Genomic DNA, 18658 nt, shown 5'->3' on the forward strand with positions numbered 1-18658 from the left:
GGCGGGCGAGCGGGGCTGAGCGCAGCCTGGCGGGTGGCTCGCGTTGCCCGCCCGCCCGCCTGTCTGTCTGTCTGGTCTGCCTCGCTCGCTCCCTCCCCTCGCCGTCTCTCGCCCTCGCCCTGCCTGCCTGCCTGCCTGCCTGCCTCTCTCCGTCTCCGCCGCCGCCGCCGCTGCCTCTGCGAGCTCGCCTTACCTTCGCCGCTCACCATCCGGAACCCCAGGGGGGAGCGCGCGCGCGGCTCGCCGGGACTTGTAGTCCCCGCCTCGGCCGCTCCGCGCGCGGGGCGGGCGGGGCGGCGCCGGCAGCTCCGACGGCGCGGCCGGGAGCCCGCGGGAGGCACCCAGCGCCCGAGCCCCGAGGGCGAGCGTCCTCTTTTACAAAGGGGGATTGCATTCTTCCCTAAGGATCACCAACGTTCCCCACGTTCCTCGTCCTCCCGCGGGGGTCTCTGGCCGGAGCGGAGGTTGCGGGTGGGAGTGAAGGGACGGGGTCTGAGAATGGAAAGAGTAGAATGGGGGAATCGAGGGACTAGCTAAAAGGGCCTGAGACTTTCTGGGGGCGTCCCAATTAAATGTGAGAGGAAGCGAGAAGAGGAGACGGCCGGCTCCCTGAATCTGGAGGCGTTCTCCCTTCATGAGGTTTCCTATTGAGTAAAGCGCAAGGGTTGATGGAGAGAGGGCTGTTCCAGAAAACTCAAAGCCCGCCCGCACCTCCTACTCCTCACTCAGGGACCCCAGTCTCAAATTCTGAGCTCTGGGTTTAGCCACCCCCACCAAAGACTAGTTTTTCTAGAAGTCCGAGGAAGACAAGAGCATGAAGTCCTGGATTCTCCACAGATCTCTCTCTGTCACACACACACACACACACACACACAACCTTGCCTTCCTGAATTCGACTGAGCTTCCTGGTGTCAGGAAGCAGCATTCAGATTCAACAGTTCAGAGCTCCTGCTGGGCCCAGGGGGCTGGACTCAGCACTTTCACCTACCTCCTCTGCAGGTCACATCTGTTATCCAGCCCCTAGCTCTGGCCCCCTGCCTGGCCTATCCCCACAGATGGGAATGTGCACTGCCAGGGCCTGGTTACCAAGGAGAGGTCTCTGGACAGTGCAAGAAGGAGAACTGCTGCTGCTGCCACTTACTGAACACCGCAGGGCTCTTGAGTCCTGCGCTGGACCAGGGTCTGTTCGATTCCAAAGCTCACTGCTTAACCTCTGGATCAAGCAGGGAACTGCGACTTCCCAGCTCTCCATCTGACCTTCTCTCCCGGCGTCTGTGTGTCCTCCCTTGGCACTTAAATTCGACAAATGTTAACTGAGGTGTGCAGGGCTCACAGGGGACACGGAGATGAATAATGCATGGTGGCTGTCCTGTCCCCGGCATCTACCAGCACCGGCCCCACTGATCCTGTGCTAGTCCCACTTCATCTGTGTGTCTGGCATTCCTTTGTCCAATGTCTGCTGGCTTTTTCTGTCTTGCCCTCCCTGTGTCTGAAGTCCCTTCAGCAGTGCCTTTGTCCTTGGCCCACCTGTTTCGGACTCTTCCTTTGGCCCTGCGGGGTGATACGAGGTGATGGCCAGCGTGTGACAAAAGGCAGGTGTTTTGCCAACGGCAGCTCCCTGTCACCACCTGCAAGCCCCTCCTCTAAGACAAAAAAAGGAGGGGCTCTGGGGGACACTGTTGGCCCTTTGCAGGGACTGGGGGCACCACGCCCATGGCAGAGGTCTAGGGCTCTAAATAGTTCCATCTATTGATCTGGCATCATGGGGCTGCTGACCAGCCGCAGAAGCCCCCATTTGGGAGCAGCTTCTCCTTATAGGCAAGCCCTGGGTTCAAAGATTTGTCAATTGAATGGAGACCATTGTAAGATCAGATATTAACGAAAGCAATGGTTAAAGTTGTTAGGGGCCCTTTGCAGCTCCCAAGCCTGACCTAAAGTTATCACAAATAGATGAGGCTTTGGCATCCTGCCCCAGCTGGTCCCCCACCGGTGAGACTTTAGCATTGGGGAGGCTAGGAGAGGCCCAGGTTCCCTTTTCTTTTACACCTTCACAACATTCTTACATATTAGGCTCTGCCCCAGGGAATGAAGACCCCACCTAGGCTGAATCAAGTTTGAGGCAGGAACTGGGGGGCAATACAGGATGGCTTCTGGGAGATAGGGAGCCCCAGGTGGAGTGGGATGAAGAGGAGTTTGGGAAAGACACGGGAGGGGAGAGATTAGGTGATGAGGTACAGGGGCCAAGATTAGTAGGGCCCATGGCTCTGTAAGTGAGAGGGGAATAGAACTTAGGTAGGGTTGTCCATGCACACTCTCCCACCCCAGGCTGCTTGAGCAGCCTCCTTCCCAGGGAGGCTGGGTGCTCTTAGCCCCCAGGGTGTTGGGCATTGCTGGAAACCAAGCACTACAGGGTTTCCCAGTCATCTGGGAACTGGTCTTTCTCTTGGAGCCTCTTTAAATTGTATTGTGGAGAGGGTGGGCGGGGGTCCTCCCCAAACTCAAGCAAAGTCTTCCTGTGGGTGGCTGCTGCCACCTAGTGTCCAATTGCTATATCTGTTTACCAGCCTAGTCCGAAGGGGTCTCCGTTCAGCTCAGTGGTGTCCGACTCTATGCAACCCCAAGGACTGCAGCAGGCCAGGCTTCCCTGTCCATCACACCAGGCTTCCCTGTCCATCACCAACTCCTGGAGTTTACTCAAACTCATGTCTATTGAGTCGGTGACGCCATCCAACCATCTCATCCTCTGTCGTCCCCTTCTCCTGCCTTCAATCTTTCCCAACATCAGGGTCTTTTCAAATGAGTCAGTTCTTTGCATCAGGTGGCCAAAGTATTAGAGTTTCAGCTTCAGCATCAGTCCTTTCAATGAATATTCAGGACTATTTCCTTTAGGATGGACTGGGGGCTACCTGGTCTTTAAAAACAGCATCTGGAGTAGCCACAGGCTGGTCAGGGTACCTGTAAACTCCCAGAGAAAGCAGACTTGAAGGAGAGGAAGAACCTAAATCATCCCATTCTAGGTTCAGCTCACTGCAACCACTTTTGTCTCGATGTAAGCAGAAGGTGTTATGTAGCTAGACCTAGGAAATAGAAGTGAGAGTCCAGAGGGGCTAAAAGTTGTGGGGCCTAAGAGTTTGGAGGGCATGTGGAATAGGAAGCAGGCAGACCTGGTTCTTTTTATTTTTCAGCTGTGCTGAACAGTTTGCAGGATCTTGGTTCCCTTCCCCCAAAATTGAACCTGGACCCCCTGCCGTGGAAACGTGGAGTCCTAACCACTGGACAGCCAGGGAATTCTCCAGACCTGGTTCTGATTCGGCTTTTGCTTGCGTGTCCTTAACTCTCCGAGTCTCCATTTCCACATGTGTAAAACTGAGAGTAACCCCTTCTCTGTATTACAGGCAAGGCTGTTGAGAAGATTTACTGAACACATGGATATGAAAGCAGTTTGAAAAACTGGCACAGGCGTGCTGAGGGATTATTGAGCCATATAATAATAACAGTAACTGAGGTCACAGCAGCCTGGAGCCACATCCCTGGAGCTCCTGGAAAGGGCAGAGTGAAGTGAGCCTTGGGTAGGAATGGGCACCGCCCTCCCTGACTACAGAAGTTCTGGGGCTGGCCTCATTCTTGGAGCTATCCCCAGGAAAGGTCTGGATTGTTTCAAAGGAATTCAACCTAGTCCCTAGAAGGAGAAACTGAGGCCCAAAGAGGTGGTGGGCCTGTCCTGAACCACTGAGCTACAGATCCAGGAACAAGAGGCCCGTTGGACTGCAGCCATTGAGGCCTTGGTTTTCCCCTCCTCTGGATGGGAACAGCTCAGAGCTGGGGCCCCAGAGACAGTGGAAGCAGGAAGCTGTCCTTCACTGTGGTACAGTGGGAACCAAGGCCCCCAGGTCTCCATTATCCCTCCTCCTGTGCTGGCCTCCCTGCACTCACCCCTCCCTGAAAGTCCTCCCACATTCCTCCAGGCAACAGGAAACCCCAGCTGCAGCCCAGACTTCAAACAGCTCCTCCCTCTGGGCAGGGGGTGTGGGAGGAGAGGCCAGAGGCCAGGGGGCAAAGGTCAGCTTTGTTCCTGCCGGAGGTGGTGAGGGACTGGGTGTGGGGGTGGGGCGGGGCAGGGTAGAGCCCTTGACAGCCACACAGTACATGCGGGTGAATTCCTGCGTCCATCAGTGTGCTCGGTCACACTGTCAGCCTGTGACTGGGAGTGAATGCGTGTCCTCGGCTTCCTTCTGGTTCGAGGTCCTGAGTTCTGGGTTTGCGTGTATGTCAGTATGTGTGTGTTTGTCTGGGTGCTCAGCCTGGGGTCCCACTGACAAGTCTGTAGGTGTCGTCATCTGTGCTCTACGTCTAGTTCACAGGCTTGCCCAGAGCTCTGTGTCCTCCTGTGAGTGTGACCTGGTGTGATTCTTTGTGTCCAAGAAGGGTGTTCCTCTCCCACCTCTTCCCACCTGGCCTTCCTCCGTGTGGGCCACCAGTGGGTTCTTTTTGGAAAGTGAATCTGACTCTCTTACTCCCCAGCTCAGAACTCTTCAGTGACTTCCTGTGACGCAAGGTTTGGAATCCTAGCTTGAGGACACAGCAGACAACCCCTGCCGACCTCGCCATCTTCATCTTTAGCCACAGATCCCCCTCAAAATTTTCACTCCAATCACAGCTACTTAATTTTAACTCTCTTCACAGTCCCATTTCCTGCCTCTGAGCTACTCAATTCTATCGAGTATGGATGCCCCTCTCTTGCTTTTATCAAGCAAACTTTTATTCCTTTTTCAAGTCTCCAGTAACACCTCCTGTGGAAGATGTCCCCCTGCCCAACTGGGTTAGGACCCTCTCCTGATCTCCAACATCTGCTTTGCCTGTGCCCTTCACACTCACCACCAGTAAACTGTGAGCTTTCTGAGAGCATAAACTGTACCGAATGACTGTCTCTCCCATCCTGAGGATGGGAAGGTTCTGAAGGTTTCTTCTATCCCAGAAAGTTTCCTGCAGTGTTGGATGTAGTGCCCAGAATGGCCACTAGAGAGAGTACAGACATCACTGCAAGACCATCCAGGGGTGGGTGGGTGGGTGGGTGTGTGTATCTCCCGGAGTGGGAGGGAGACTTTGATATGGTACCTGGGAGAGAACTCCTGGAGTGGATAGTGGGTCCACCCAGCTCAGTACCGGAGCAGTGGAATCCAGAATAGACTCATCCCAATATGTCCTAGGCCACCCAGACTTTTTCTCTCTGACTTTTCTCAACTCAGGGATCATAACCCTTGTTTTCCTGACCGCCCAGTATCTTTTGTCTCTGGCCTTCCAACCTCCTTCTTCCATGCCTCATCCTTTGCCTCAGCCCTCCCATATATAATTATTTGTACTTGCCTGACTTGACCTTGCTCTACAATACCTCTGGACCTTTGCACAAGCTATTCCCTCAGTGGGAGATGATCTCACCCTCTGGCTGCTTCATCAGGCAGACTTTTCTTTCACTTCCTCCAAGAAGTCTCCCTTGGCCTCCAGACTGACCTTGCCCCTAAGTGTTGTAATTGTTTACTGTTCTGCCTCCTGGTCAGGACCAGCCTACAGGAGACATCAGTAGATGTGTGTAAAATTAATAAATGAGTCGGCTCTTTTATGAAAACAGTCCGGCACATGTGGGGCTACCCCCACCCCCAGTCTGCAGTATGTCCTCCCTGGGCTTGACTCTGGGTTAGTATCACACTTTCCCATGCTGTTCCATCAAATAAGGGAATGAGACACAGAGGGATGCCTGAGACTCTGAAGTCACACAAATCTGGGTTCAAATCCTGACTCTATCATCCGGCTGAGTGACCTTGAGCAAGCGTTGTGGCCTTTCAGAGTCTTTGTTTCCACTTTGGTAAAACGGGAATAATCCTACTTCTGCACTGCCTCATGGTGAGGCTCGAATTAGATGATGCATGTGAAACACCCAGCATTAGTCAATTAGGTGTCCTCCTCCCCCACCATGAACTTGGAAATAAAATTGCCCTCTGAGTCTTAAGCCAGTAAAATCATGCATCGCAGAGGAGAAGAGCCAGGTGGGGGAGTGAATGAGGCGAGAGATGGTTTTGTAAATGACTGAAGAGTTTTGTGAACGGTGGAAACCGCAATCAAGGTGACCCGCCTGTAATCTCAGGGAGGCAGGGCAAGGATGTGATTGAAATTGAGAAAACAGAGGCCTAATCAATTGCATTGTGCTCTATCTGACGGGAACAGAAGAATGCACAGAAAAGGGGGTGCAAGGGAGAATTCATTCGGCTGCATCAGAGGGAGGGACGGGGAACCAGTAGACAGAGGGATTCCAGGCTCAGGCAGCTCTGGTCTCCGCTGTGGAGTCACAGGGACCTGGGGGACTCCAGGTGGCTCACTGCCCTGCTGGGCCATCATCTAAACTAAATGGATATCCAGGTACCAGGCAGAGCCCCTTGGGGGCAGACAGGAATAGTCTGGTCCCAAGAAAAGACTCTAGAGACTAAGAGCACTGATTTTGGAGTCAGAGGATTTGGTTCAAACCCCTGCTCTGCCATTTATGTCCTATAGTCTACTTCACTGTGCCTCGGTTTTCTTACTGGTAAAATCAAGATATAATAGCTATTTCCTCATAAGACTTTCCGAGGATTAAATGGCAACATGCATGTATAGGATGCCTTACATAGAGTGAATGATCTATAAACGGTAGTGACAAAGACAACTAACATGTATTGTGCATTTTATTGCCATTTCACAGAAGAAGAAACTGAAGCTTGGAGCGATTAATAGCTTGCACAACATGACACAATTAGCAAATGGTAGAGGCCAGATTCATAACATTACACGACAGTTCCAGAGCTGTGCTCTTATTATGTGCTTACTCCATGGCAAATGGAAACACTGGGCCTCTGATTTAAACATCAGGTTCTTGTGAATTCGGTTGGCCAGAAACCATGGCCTTCTGGAAGCCTTGGCCCCTGAGACTTGGAGTATGCAAAGCGAAGGCTCCCAGCGCTGTGACCACTTCTCTAAGCAGTCATTTGGCTTCTCTGCATCTTATTGCTCCGGTTCAGCCATCCCTAGCAGAGGGCTGAGCGCAGGGAAAGCTCCATCTGCACTGGCCACCTTATTCTGTTTCCTTTAGGTCACTCAACTTGGGGAGTTTCCAGAGAATCCTTCTACCAATATTTAGAGACAGAAGCATCCCCTAAACATCCACTGGGGCTGACAGGATCCTTTCCCAAAACCCAGAGGTAGCAAGGTCTGATAGACAGATCATGGGCCTTGGTTCAGATCCCAGCTCTGTCATATATATGTGTGACCTTGGTACATCAGGTAATCCCTGGGCCTTAGTTTCCTCGCCTGTAAATGGGGGTGCTAATCATGGAACCAGATTCAGGACTCGATTAAATGAAAAGATAACCGTGAACACATCTGGCATTCAGTTGACATTTAATAAATGAGTTATTATTATTACTACTGTTTCTCCCCAGCCTGACTGTGAACTCCTTCAGGACAGGGACAGATCTTGTTCACGTCTGTGTTCCCAGGCTCCTGCCTAGCAAAGGGCCCTTCACAGAGCCAATACTTAGTCATTGTTTGCCAAGCATGGGCGTAATTCCCAGCTCCCAGACTCTTTCCCCTGGCTATTCTTTTTGTAAGTTAAGGGTCAACACTTGTTGATGGGAGAGGGGGGAATCCTTATTCCCTGTTCTTGTTTCTACCCAGAGTCACATCAGCTGCAGGAGTTTCTCAAAGGGGAACCCAGTGGGTAGGACAAGTCTTCACTGCACAGGTACATGTCAGGATGTTAAGTACCCCACTCCCTGTCCATTACATGCCAGCAGGACCCCCCCATCACTGTGACTAACAGAACTGCCTCCAAACCTCTCCAAAAGCCCCTTGGGGGCAGAGTTGTCCCAAGTGAAATCCAAGGAGCTAGACTCTCAGGCCTCTGCCCACCCAGCCCGACCCCTGTCCCTTCTGGGGAGTTGCAGAGGATCCACTGTGGTCCTCCCCCTGACCTCAGTGGAGGAGGCCTGAGGTTCTGCTGAGGTGCCTGTGATGAACAGTAAATCTGCTGAAATCAAGTAAAGACTTAGTGAAACCACTGCATGCAGACTGAAAGCCACATCAGTAATGAAGGGGATATTTTGATTTCCAGTTACTTGATTCTATATCCATCTCTCAGTTCATCCTGAGCTCATATGAGGATGAGATTCAGGACTTTGGGGTGTCCCAGAACACACCTTGGGTGCCCTGTGATTAGCAGGCATTACGGCTATCTCTAACCTCCTCCTCCTTCCAGCAGCCAAAGCAGGCCCACTCACCTCCCACTGACCACCATCCCTCCCACAGGAAAAGATTTTCATGGCTCAACGATTCATATGGTCACTCTTCTTATTTACAAAATCAGTAAACACACACATGATTCAGAGAGGTGATGAGCCCTCAGCAACCCTCTCCTTCACCCTGGGCTTGGACCCCAGTCGTGTATTACAGCATCCACCCAGTGGGAAAGGGATCCAACAGAGACTTTCCCTGTCTTTGTAAATTACAGATATGAGAGAATTGAGTAGGTGAATTCTGGGGGTCTGGACCAGGGTGGGTTGACAGGTAGGAAACCAGGGACAGGAGCTAAGTGAGGGAGAGGATATACAATTTTATAAATAACTAGAAAAAATCTCAGCATTTCCTTTTTGAGGGGAAGGGGCACAGGCAGGAAAGCTAGAGGCATGTAGGGGCTTAAGTGGGAAGAGGAGAGATAGAGCTGGGGCCAGAGTGGGTGAGGGATGATCTCTGAGCCTCGATTTGCCCCATCTTTAAAATGAACAGGTTGCCCTAGATGAACCCAAAGCAACTTGCTTGCTCTGACATGCTAGGACTCTATAGGGTTCTAGGCCTGGGAACCTAGAAATAGGAACCTGGGAATAGGAAGGGCTTGGCGGGCACCCCCAGAGAGGTGGTTGATGCCCAATCAGGCTATGTGTCATCCCCAGGCTGGTACTGGGGTTCTGTGGAGGTGAAATAGTCTTCAAGGAAGGACTGCAGGTACTCGAAGGTGGGTCTCTCCTCTGGGTCCAGACGCCAGGTTTGTTCCATGACCTCGTACAGGGATGCTGGGCAGCCTGGGGGGCACGGCATGTGGTAGCCATGCTCCACTTGTTCCAACACTTCGCGGTTATTCATGCCTGGAAGGTAGGGCTCTGTCAGTCAGAGGGCCTAGCCCCTCCTGAAGAAGCAACTAGGAAGAAGCTCTTCCCATGCCCACCTTTCCACCTCCCCATCCCCCAGCAAACCTGGGTAGGGGACTCGGCCCTTGGTGATGAGTTCAGTGATCAGGATCCCAAAGGACCACACATCTGACTTGATAGTGAATCTGCAAAAGAGGGCAGCCTCAGGGGCTGTCCACTTGATGGGGAACTTGGTCCCTAGAGAGATTGAGGGAGAAGAGAAAGTTAATGAGGAAATCCATGGGAATAGCTGGATTAAGAGAATGGCATCTTTGGGAACGGGAACCCTAAGCACAGAGGTCTCTGGGCATAACAGGAAAGACCTGGTATCTAGCCAGAACTTGCTAAGAGTCTAGTATAGTGCTGGGCACTTGGCAAACATTGTAATAATTCTCATCATGATTATAGCTCACACCCGTATAGCCTCTACCATGTGCCAGGCACTGTTTTAAGCAATTTACATGCATTAACTCATTTTAACCTTCAGGAAAACCCTGTGAGTTTTATTACTATTTTTTTTTTTTTTTTACTATTATTATCCTTATTGTACAGAAGAAGAAAAGGTGGCACTAAGTAGTTAATAACTTGCCCAAATCATACAACTTCCAAGTGGCTAAGATTCAGACCCAGGCATTCTGGCTACAGCGTTTTTGCTATTACACTCTATGGTCTTTCACTTGAGATTTATAGAGGTGCCTGGCACATAGGAGGTGCTTGATAAATATCTATTGTCTGAGTATTTTCATTGGGATTGTTCACTGAGAATTCCATTATGAGAAAAGACAGCTCCCAGAGAGGTTAAGTGACTTGCCCAAGGCCACATGGCTGGTAAGTGGAGGAGCTGGGTTTGAACCCAGAGTTGCCTTTTATATTATATCGGAGTAGGAGCTACCGTCTATGGGGTCACACAGAGTCGGACATGACTGAAGTGACTTAGCGTAGCGTAGCGCAGGAGTGTCCTGGATGGTCTGGGAGGAGGCGGGGCCCCATGGTAGCCCCTTGGTGCACTGGGGAGCTCTCAGAAGGAGGGGTGAGGCAGGCACCTTGCTGGGGGTTGTACTCGTCATCTTCGATGAGTCGGGCCAGCCCGAAGTCAGCGATCTTGCACACCAGCCGCTCCCCGACGAGGATGTTGGCTGCCCGGAGGTCACGGTGAATATAGTTCATGCGCTCCATGTAGGCCATGCCCTCAGCAACCTGGGGGCGAAGGTACAGAGAGATGAGGACACCGTATTTGTGTAAGCGATTATTTGAAAAATCCTGTTTCAGACTGGGGCCCAAAGAGAGGGGCAGGGTCCTGCCTCAGGTCGCACAGATGGTCCAGGCGTTGGGGCTGCAACTCCCAGGAGCAGGCTAGGTGCTGGAGGGCCCAGGGGTTTGTGGAAGATAATAGGAGGGGCTCTGAGAGATAAAGGTGGCTGTCTCAGTTTACCTGTGCCGCCATGTCCACCAGATGGGGCAGCTTCAAAACATGACCCTCCGGGCCCTTGAGGAACTCCAGCAGGCTACCTGGGGAGAAGAACTCGGAAAATCAGCAGCAAGAAGGAGAGGGTGGGATGATTTGAGAGAATAGTATCCAAATATATGTATTACCATATATGCAAAAGAGATAACCAGTGCCAGTTTGATGTGGGAAGCAGGGCACCCAAAGCTGGTGCTCTGTGACAACCTGAAGGGATACAGGTGGGGAGGGAGGCGGGAAGGACCTTCAGGGTGGAGGGGACACATGTATCCCTATGGTCGATTCATACTGATGCATGGCAAAAACCATCACAGTATTGTAAAGTAATTACCCTCCAATTAAAATAAGTTAATTAAAAACAAAAAAAGAAGAAAAGCAGCCGTTAAGACCCTACTCCCAGCCTTGGGCCTGCCTTCTCTCGCTTGGCCCCGCCCCCTGCTCCCAGTCCTTCTCACCCTAGATCCGTGTCCCCCCAACCCCACACACACACCCACTCGGGATCCCGCCAAGTGCCTCAACCCCTCACGGACTTCGCCCAGACCCTATTCCCACCGACAACCCTACTCTGCCCACATGTCTTGGACCGCCCCACGAGGCTCCGCCCCCAGGCACAGACCCCGCCCCATCTAACTTGGCCCCACCCAAAGTTCCAGTGTTTTTTTTCTCATTCCGGGGCCCCTCACTCGAACTCTGCCCATCGTTCCTCGTCCCTTCACAAATCGCCACCCCGGTTCCTCCCCGAGATACACCCACCTAAAACTGGGACTCCCCCTGAAAACCCCGCCTTCCCAGACCCCGCCTCCTGACCCCGCCCCTCACCGTGGCACATGAACTCGGTCACTATGTAGATGGGCTCCTCTGACACCACCGCGTACAGCTGCACCAGCTTGTCGTGGCGCAGCAGCTTCATGATCTGCGCCTCTGCCAGGAAGGCCTTCGGGGACATGGTGCCCGGCTTTAGCGTCTTCACCGCCACCTTGGTGCTGCCGTTCCACGTGCCTGTCGCGTGGAAAGGCTTGTCTGGACCAGCTTCCTGCCGCCCCCAGCCCTCGCCCCGGCCTCCACACACCCACCCCCACCACACCCCTTCCTCCGCTCTCGGGACCTCCGTACCCAGCCACACATCCCCGAAGCAGCCGGTGCCCAGTCGGTGCTCCAGCGTGATGGAGCTGCGGCTGATTTCCCAGGCGTCCTTGGCCAGGCCCAGCGTCTGCGGCTTCATGGTGGTGCAGGCCGCCGTGAGCAGATGGCACAGCCCATCGTTCACCTCTGGGCAGTGGGGCATTGGGAAGTTGAAGGTCAAAGGCTGGCCAGGATGGTCCACATATTCCTCATCCCCACCCCAGCCTCCAAGACCAGTTATAAGGCACTAGGGCAGCTGAGGGTCACAGGCCAGGGCAGAAGGCACCCCAGCCCACTGAGTAGGTGAACACGTTGGTGGCCAGGGAAGGAGGTGGCACTGGAGGGAGAGATGATTCCTGTAAGGATTGGCGGCCTTCCCATAAGAGGTGACCTCCAGCTGGGCCTCCAAGGATAAGATGGGATTCTGACAGGTGGAAATGGACTTGGGAATTCCAGACAAAGGTGTGGACATGAAGCCTTCGCCCTTCCACACAGCTATGCTTGGCCTAACCAACCAAAGCAAAAACCAGGGTTGGATGCTAACCTGCTCCTCCACCCTAGAGCCCATCCTCCAAGTCAGGTCCATTCAGTCTCTTACTCAGCTCAGACATTAGGGGGGGCGCTCTCCAGCCATGCAGAGCTTCACGCCTCAGTTTCTGGAAACTTACAGAGCAGGATCCTGGGCCAGGCGTCCAGACACCTGGGTTCTAGTTCCGGTCCAGGCACAATTGCTTTGGGAGCCCCTTCCCTTCCCTGGGCACCTCAGTCTCAGCCAATTGGTTCAGGAATCTCAAACGCACGCCAGCCTGAAGGGCTGCCCTCACCAAGGTAGTGCTGCACCAGCTCCTGCACAGTGTCAAACTGGGCCCTCGTGGTGATGTAGTAGCCACCGGTGTCCAGTTTGCGGATCTTGTAATGCTTCACATGATCGCCTCTGGTCTGGTCCCAATCCCGGATGGACAGGGAGTAGGCGCCTGTGGGCAAGGGTCACCTTTGGGTCTGCTTTCCTCCTCACCAGCCCCAGTCTGGGAGCCTGGGGAAGCCCAAAAGGCTGGGGACTCTGAAGTTGGATGGCCATACCTCTTGAACCCAATCCCTGTCTTAGCTCAGTCCCTCCAACCTTGTCCCAGTCTTGGCCCTGACCCAAGCCCCACCCCACTGCTCCTGAAAGTGAAGTGAAAGTGAAAGTCGCTCAGTCGTGTCCGACTCTTTGCAACCCCATGGACTATACAGGAATTCTCCAGGCCAGAATATAGGAGTGGGTAGCCTTTCCCTTCTCCAGGGGATCTTCCCAACCCAGGGATCGAACCCAGGTCTCCCGCATTGCGGGCAGATTCTTTACGAGTTGAGCCACAAGGGAAGCCCACTGCTCTTAGCCCCACCCAAATGGCTAGGCCGCCCCCATTGGGTGGGCAGTGGCAGAGCCCTCACCTTTGGTGGTCTCGCTCTCTCTAATGAGAAAGGCCCCGCGGGAGTTCCCTGGGGAGAGCAGCTGCCTCTCAGCGTCCTTCCTCCCGATCTTTCCGAAGTACCACCTGTTGGGAAAGGCCAGCAAGAGTCAGATACACCTGACTCAACCCCCAACTCAGCCTCCCGGGAAAAGTCACCTCACTAGCCAAGATTTGCTTTCCTCACCCATGAAAAGGGGATCAAACACCCGATTTGCAGCCTGACAAGGAGGATCACAGAGCAGGGACATACAGCATGCCTGGCACACAGGAGGTGCCCAGTGAAGCTTAGGCTTCTCTTCACTCTCCGGGTTTCTCTCTTATTTATTTATTTGGCTGCAAGGGATCTTCCTTTCGCTGTGAGGGCTTCTCCCTAGTTGGGGCTCACAGAATCTAGAGGGCAGGCTCAGGAGTTGTGTGCATGGGCTTAGTTGCCCCCGTGGCACGTGGGATCTCAGCTCCAGGACCAGGGGTCGAATCCCTGTCCCCTGCATTGGAAGGTGGATTCTTAATCACTGGGCCACTAGGGAAATCACCTCTCTGAGTTTCTCTTGAATTAAAATTGCTAGACTTCATCAGGGGGTCACTACAGCTCCTTCCATAGGCTCATTTACAGATGAGGAACTTGAGGTTCAGAGAGGGGAACTGACCTTCCCACAAGGCTAGCTGATGAGCTCTATCTAAAACCTTTGCCTCCCACCCTACTTCTTTACCCACCAACCCACACAGTCACTCAGATTCCTCTCTCCACATACTCCTCAAACACTTTCCTCATTTGGCATCTAGAACAACACTCTTTTCTGCTACTCTTCTTTTTTTTTTTACCCCCTTGGCCATAGAGCATGACTTGCAGGATCTTAGTTCCCTGCCCCAGGGATTGAACCCAGGCCAAGGCAGTGAAAGCGCCGAGTCCTAAGTACTGGACCACCAGGGAAGTCCCCTTTTCCCTCTTTTGGACTGCTCCTGCCTAGTTCTGACTGCTGCTTTCCCTCCACTCTCTAAAGCCTGGATGTTGTCCTAAGTCTCAACTTCAACTCAGATCTCAAGCATTCCTGCTGTCTCTTGGATATACTTCCTGGGACTGAGCTGTAGCCTTGAACCAATGGTGAGACTACAATGGGAGGAGAGCCAAAGTGACCACAGGTGCCACAGAAGACTCAGGTGTCATTTGATCACTAAATTGGCTTGTGATCACCTTGGGCTGAATTAAAAGGAGCACAGTTTTCAAATTAAAGGAGGTGGCGGTCTCAGTGAACTCTGGGACTGTCAAGCCACACCTGGTTACTAGGCACAGTCTGGGGAACAAGGAAAGGCATTGGCAAGTAGTGTCCAGAAGGGCAGGCAGGGTGGGGAAAGGAGAAGCTGTGTAGACAGATCACATTCTCAAGTGTTTCCAATGCTCTGCCCCTCCTCACACCTTGACATTAGCTACTTCTTTAATCATTGACATAACAAGAACAGCACCTGTTCCGTGTCAGGCTCTGCTGTCTTACATGTGTGTATTTATTTCATTCTTATAACAATATTGTGAAATAAGTACTGTTATTAACCCCCACTAGACAGATGAGGAAATTGAAATGCCTAGTGGTTAAGCAACTTACCCAGCTACACGGCTCTTAAGCTGTGCTGCCAGAATAGGAACCCAAGCTGTCTGCTCTCGGGCCTGCACTCTTAACCACGACAGCGCTCTTAACCACGATGCTGCCCGGAGCGCCTCTCAGAGCTGCACGACACTGCCTCTAAGATGTGGACCCCCAGACCTCTCACCTGCCTCATCACCTCCTCTCCTCCAAGAAGCCTCCTATCACCCTCTCCAGATGAAGGCCTCCTGCCATTTGAGCTCTGGAGCCCGTCCACTGGCCTCTGCTCAGGGACACCTCTCCCCCACCGACCAGCCCCATCTGCCTCCTCTCCATCCCACCAGCCCCTACATGTGGCCACACTTCTTCTTTCCCCAAAGGAAACCATTCTAAGTTCTATCTTACCACCAACGTTCTGCTGTATCTCTCACCTTCCTTCACTTGAAAAAGCCCTTCGCACTTGGGTCTCTGCTTCCTCACCTCCCACTCCCTCCCAGGCTCTGCTGTCTGGCCTCCACCCTCACTTCATGCGGAGGGATGTCTCACCAAGGTCAACCCTGTTGCCAAATCCAGTGGCAGCTTCTGACATTCCCTCTCTTGTTTCCTGAAACCTCCCCGCTGCCTTCTTGGTTGTTCTGACTCGGCCTGGCCTGGTCTGCCAACAGCTCCTTCTCCCTCATGCCCGGCTTTTTCCAGAGTTGGGTCCTAGGACCAGTCTCTTTCATTTTCTTCCTTCACACCTCTGTGCAGCTCTGATGATTCTTTCTCCTCTGAAGAGTCCTGAATTTCCACCCCAGCCCAGGTATGACCTCTGCAAAAGCCACAGCCAACAAACTAAGGAATCTCAGTGCTAGTTAGAAAAGGATGCCCCTTTTCTGGGCTAATGCAGGCACATGCCTTAGCATGGGCTGGGCAGCTCTCATGCAAAGCACACCCAATCTAACTGCTGACCTAATTGTGGGTGTTCCTCTCCATGAATTCAACCTCACAAGCCCCTTCTCATGTATTTGTACCTGTTCCTGGGTTCCCCCACTTTAGCAAACAGCACCTACTTGGCTCCATAAGAAGCCTGTGGGTCACTTTGGATCCTTCTCACTTCCCACAGCCCAGCAGCAAATCAGTCACCAAGTCCTGGCGACTCCCACTCTGAGGTCTCTCCAATCTCTACTTTTCCTATATATGGATGTATATGTGAAGCTAGATTAAAAAGTGTTTGTGAACCTCAGTTTCCTCATCCTTAAAATGGGATAATAATAGTGTCCACAGAGAATTAAATGAATCAAGTATGTAAAGTACCCATCACAGTATCTCAATTTCATCAGGGTATTAAAAAATGATATTTCTCTGATTGCTTAACAGAATTAATTCTAAGTAATGTCTCCTTCTATGTGTTTAGCACTTCCCAGTGTTTTAAAAAGCTCATACACAGTTGTTATCGCTGAGAGAATATATATCTATATATAGCTTCCCTAGTGGTTCAGTTGGGAAAGAATCTGCCTGCAATGCAGGAGACCCGAGTTCAGTCCCTGGGTTGAAGGAAATGGCAACCCACTCCAGTACTCTTGCCTGGAGAATTCCATGGACAGAGGAGCCGGGCAGGCTACAGTCCAAGGGATCGCCAACAGCTGGACACGACTATGCGACTATGCGACTTTCACTTTCATAAATAAATAACGTTTAGCAAATGTAGCCAGACTAACTGGGTTCAAATACCAGCTCCACGTACTTACTAGCCATGTGAACTTGGGCAAGATATTTAATTTCTCTCTGCCTCAGTTTCCTCATTTGTAAACCAGTATAGTATTAGTTTCTGACTTTGTTAATACACAGAAAGCACTCTGAATAATGCTCAGAACATGGTACGTGCTGGATAATATTGCCTACTATTAGTATCATCTCTCTTATCTTCTCGTATCCTCACAATGACCTTACTGGATTATAGATAAGGAGACAGGCTCAGAGTGTAGCTGCGACTTGCTCAAGAGTGGCCTTGAATCTGGACTCCAGAGCCCTGCCCTTAAGGCTGGCGTCCCCCCACCTTACTCACTCTTCAGCCTGGATGGAGTCCACGGGGGCCACGTAGTTGCTGGGAATGTAGCCAGTGTGTCCGGAGCTGAGGGACCGAGCCTCCCACCAGTCACCCTCGCTGGAGACACAGAACAGAGGGTTTCGTTGGCAACCTAGCCCCTGGGGCACCATGGGGCCAGGCAGGGTCACGTCAAAGATCAGGTGAACACTGGCCCTGCCAACCCCTCACCCGGAACACACCACCCCCAGGGCTTTTGCCTGTTTTGCCCCCAGCCACTGCAGCTGCCCTGGGAGCTTTTCCCCGCAGAAGGAGTATGTGTGGGGACATCTGGGCCTCCTGGCATTCTTTTCTGGCACCTCAGCTGGGCTGGGGTTTGGGCAGGCAGTGAACAGCTAACTAGGTCACTTCCCCATTAAAAACCCCTCCAATGGCTACATTTCCTTCTTGATAAAATCCAGACTCCTCAAGATGGCTTAAAAAGCCCTGCGGACTCTGTTCCCACCCAGTCCTCCAGGATCTGTTCCGCACTTCAGACTTTATGACCCTCCTAATCTGAACCACTTGGTGGTTTCCAGAAGTCATCATTTAGTTTCATTCTAACTCTCTTCCTTTTTTGTCACCTCTTCTTTCAATGTCTCTTTGTTTTTCTAGTCTCAGCTTAGAAATCTTCTCCTCCAGAAAGCCTGCCCTGATCACTGCTACCCTAGAGGCCGTGGTTGGTGTTCTTTCCGTGCACATAGTTCCTCAGGCTTCCCCTACATAGTAGCAGTTACCCAGACATTGTTATTGTCATGTCTCCTTCTCCAGTTAGACTGGCGTTTCCTGAGGACAAGGACCAGTAAGATTCCTCTCTGGGTCCTGAGCTGGGGAGGCCCGATCACTTACGTGTTGTTCAGGATGTGGAACTTCTCGCCCTTGGTGAAGGTGAGATCGTCCTCCGTTCGGGCCTCATAGTCATAAAGGGCGATGAACATGGTCACCCCAATCCCTGCAGAGTCAGGGTTACTCATCAGGGGGCCCCCGGAAGCTGCACCCCCGGAGTCCTGTTCCTCAGACAGGCACTCTGCCTCCCCACTGCGGCAGTGCCCTGGAGATCAAAGGTCTTTGGAATCCAGTGGATTTCTGATTTGGACCCCATGGATTCAGGACACACACCATCGAGCTCATCCCTCCTCCCTTGGGGGCTCCCTGCGAGTCCCTTCTGCTCTTCCCGACCAAGCAGACATCCCACTGGTAACTGTCTTCGGGGTCCTTTTGTCAGAAGGGGAACAGAGCTCTGTCTGCCCCTCAGATGGGAGTTTCTGAGGGTAGGGCTGGACGGGCTCCCTCAGACTGTGCGCTAAAAGCAGGGCTGTGTCTCCCAAGTCATCCTGGAGGCTCCGAAGGACAAGGCCAAGCCTCTTCTCCCCTGAGGTCCTGTGAGGGTCCAGTCAGGGCTTGCCTCCAGCCCTCTGGACTCACCTGAGATGCCCCGGATGGTGCCCGCATCGAGGAAGGCGGGGCTGGCGGGCTGAGGGGAGAAGCTGTTGTAGTTGGGGATGTGGGAAAAGGAAGATGCAGGCCGGCTCTGAGTAGGGTCGGGGCCATAGCGGTCTGCAGCCCCATAGTTCCTGAAGTCCCCTTCTAGGCCACCATCCTCCTTGGCCCCCGGCTCCAACTTCTTGCAGAACACACAGCCCATGCCAGGTGCCCTGCTATAGAAGGGGTGCATGCTTCACTCAGGGGTCCATGTGAGACATGCCACCCTAGGCACACCTGCACGCCACTGACATACAGCGTGCAGAGGCGTGCAGCTGCCTCACTCAGGCTTG

General features: G+C 52.7%; 1 protein-coding gene across 10 annotated transcripts in view; it reads right to left on the reverse strand.

Moving 5' to 3' along the window:
• Nucleotides 1-8355: 8355 nt before the first annotated feature.
• FGR (FGR proto-oncogene, Src family tyrosine kinase) overlaps nucleotides 8356-18658 on the reverse strand; it is a 19145-nt gene continuing 8842 nt past the window's right edge. For 5 of the 10 annotated variants that reach the window (XM_010830138.1, XM_010830139.1, XM_010830142.1 and 2 more), the window contains exons 3-13: nucleotides 18309-18538; nucleotides 17733-17835; nucleotides 16866-16964; nucleotides 13222-13325; nucleotides 12615-12764; nucleotides 11782-11937; nucleotides 11488-11667; nucleotides 10639-10715; nucleotides 10250-10403; nucleotides 9273-9404; nucleotides 8356-9164 (exon numbers count right to left, since the gene is read on the reverse strand). In XM_010830138.1, coding sequence (XP_010828440.1) covers nucleotides 8956-9164; nucleotides 9273-9404; nucleotides 10250-10403; nucleotides 10639-10715; nucleotides 11488-11667; nucleotides 11782-11937; nucleotides 12615-12764; nucleotides 13222-13325; nucleotides 16866-16964; nucleotides 17733-17835; nucleotides 18309-18528 — 1584 coding nt within the window. In that variant the 5' untranslated portion in view covers nucleotides 18529-18538 and the 3' untranslated portion in view covers nucleotides 8356-8955. Of the gene's footprint in view, nucleotides 9165-9272; nucleotides 9405-10249; nucleotides 10404-10638; nucleotides 10716-11487; nucleotides 11668-11781; nucleotides 11938-12614; nucleotides 12765-13221; nucleotides 13326-16865; nucleotides 16965-17732; nucleotides 17836-18308; nucleotides 18542-18658 lie in introns of all 10 variants that reach the window. The other 5 variants (XM_010830134.1, XM_010830137.1, XM_010830133.1 and 2 more) reach the window with 1 other exon arrangement.

This window comes from Bison bison, unplaced genomic scaffold (genome assembly GCF_000754665.1).
Source record: "Bison bison bison isolate TAMUID 2011002044 unplaced genomic scaffold, Bison_UMD1.0 scf7180017864516, whole genome shotgun sequence".
Taxonomy (NCBI): domain Eukaryota; kingdom Metazoa; phylum Chordata; class Mammalia; order Artiodactyla; family Bovidae; genus Bison; species Bison bison.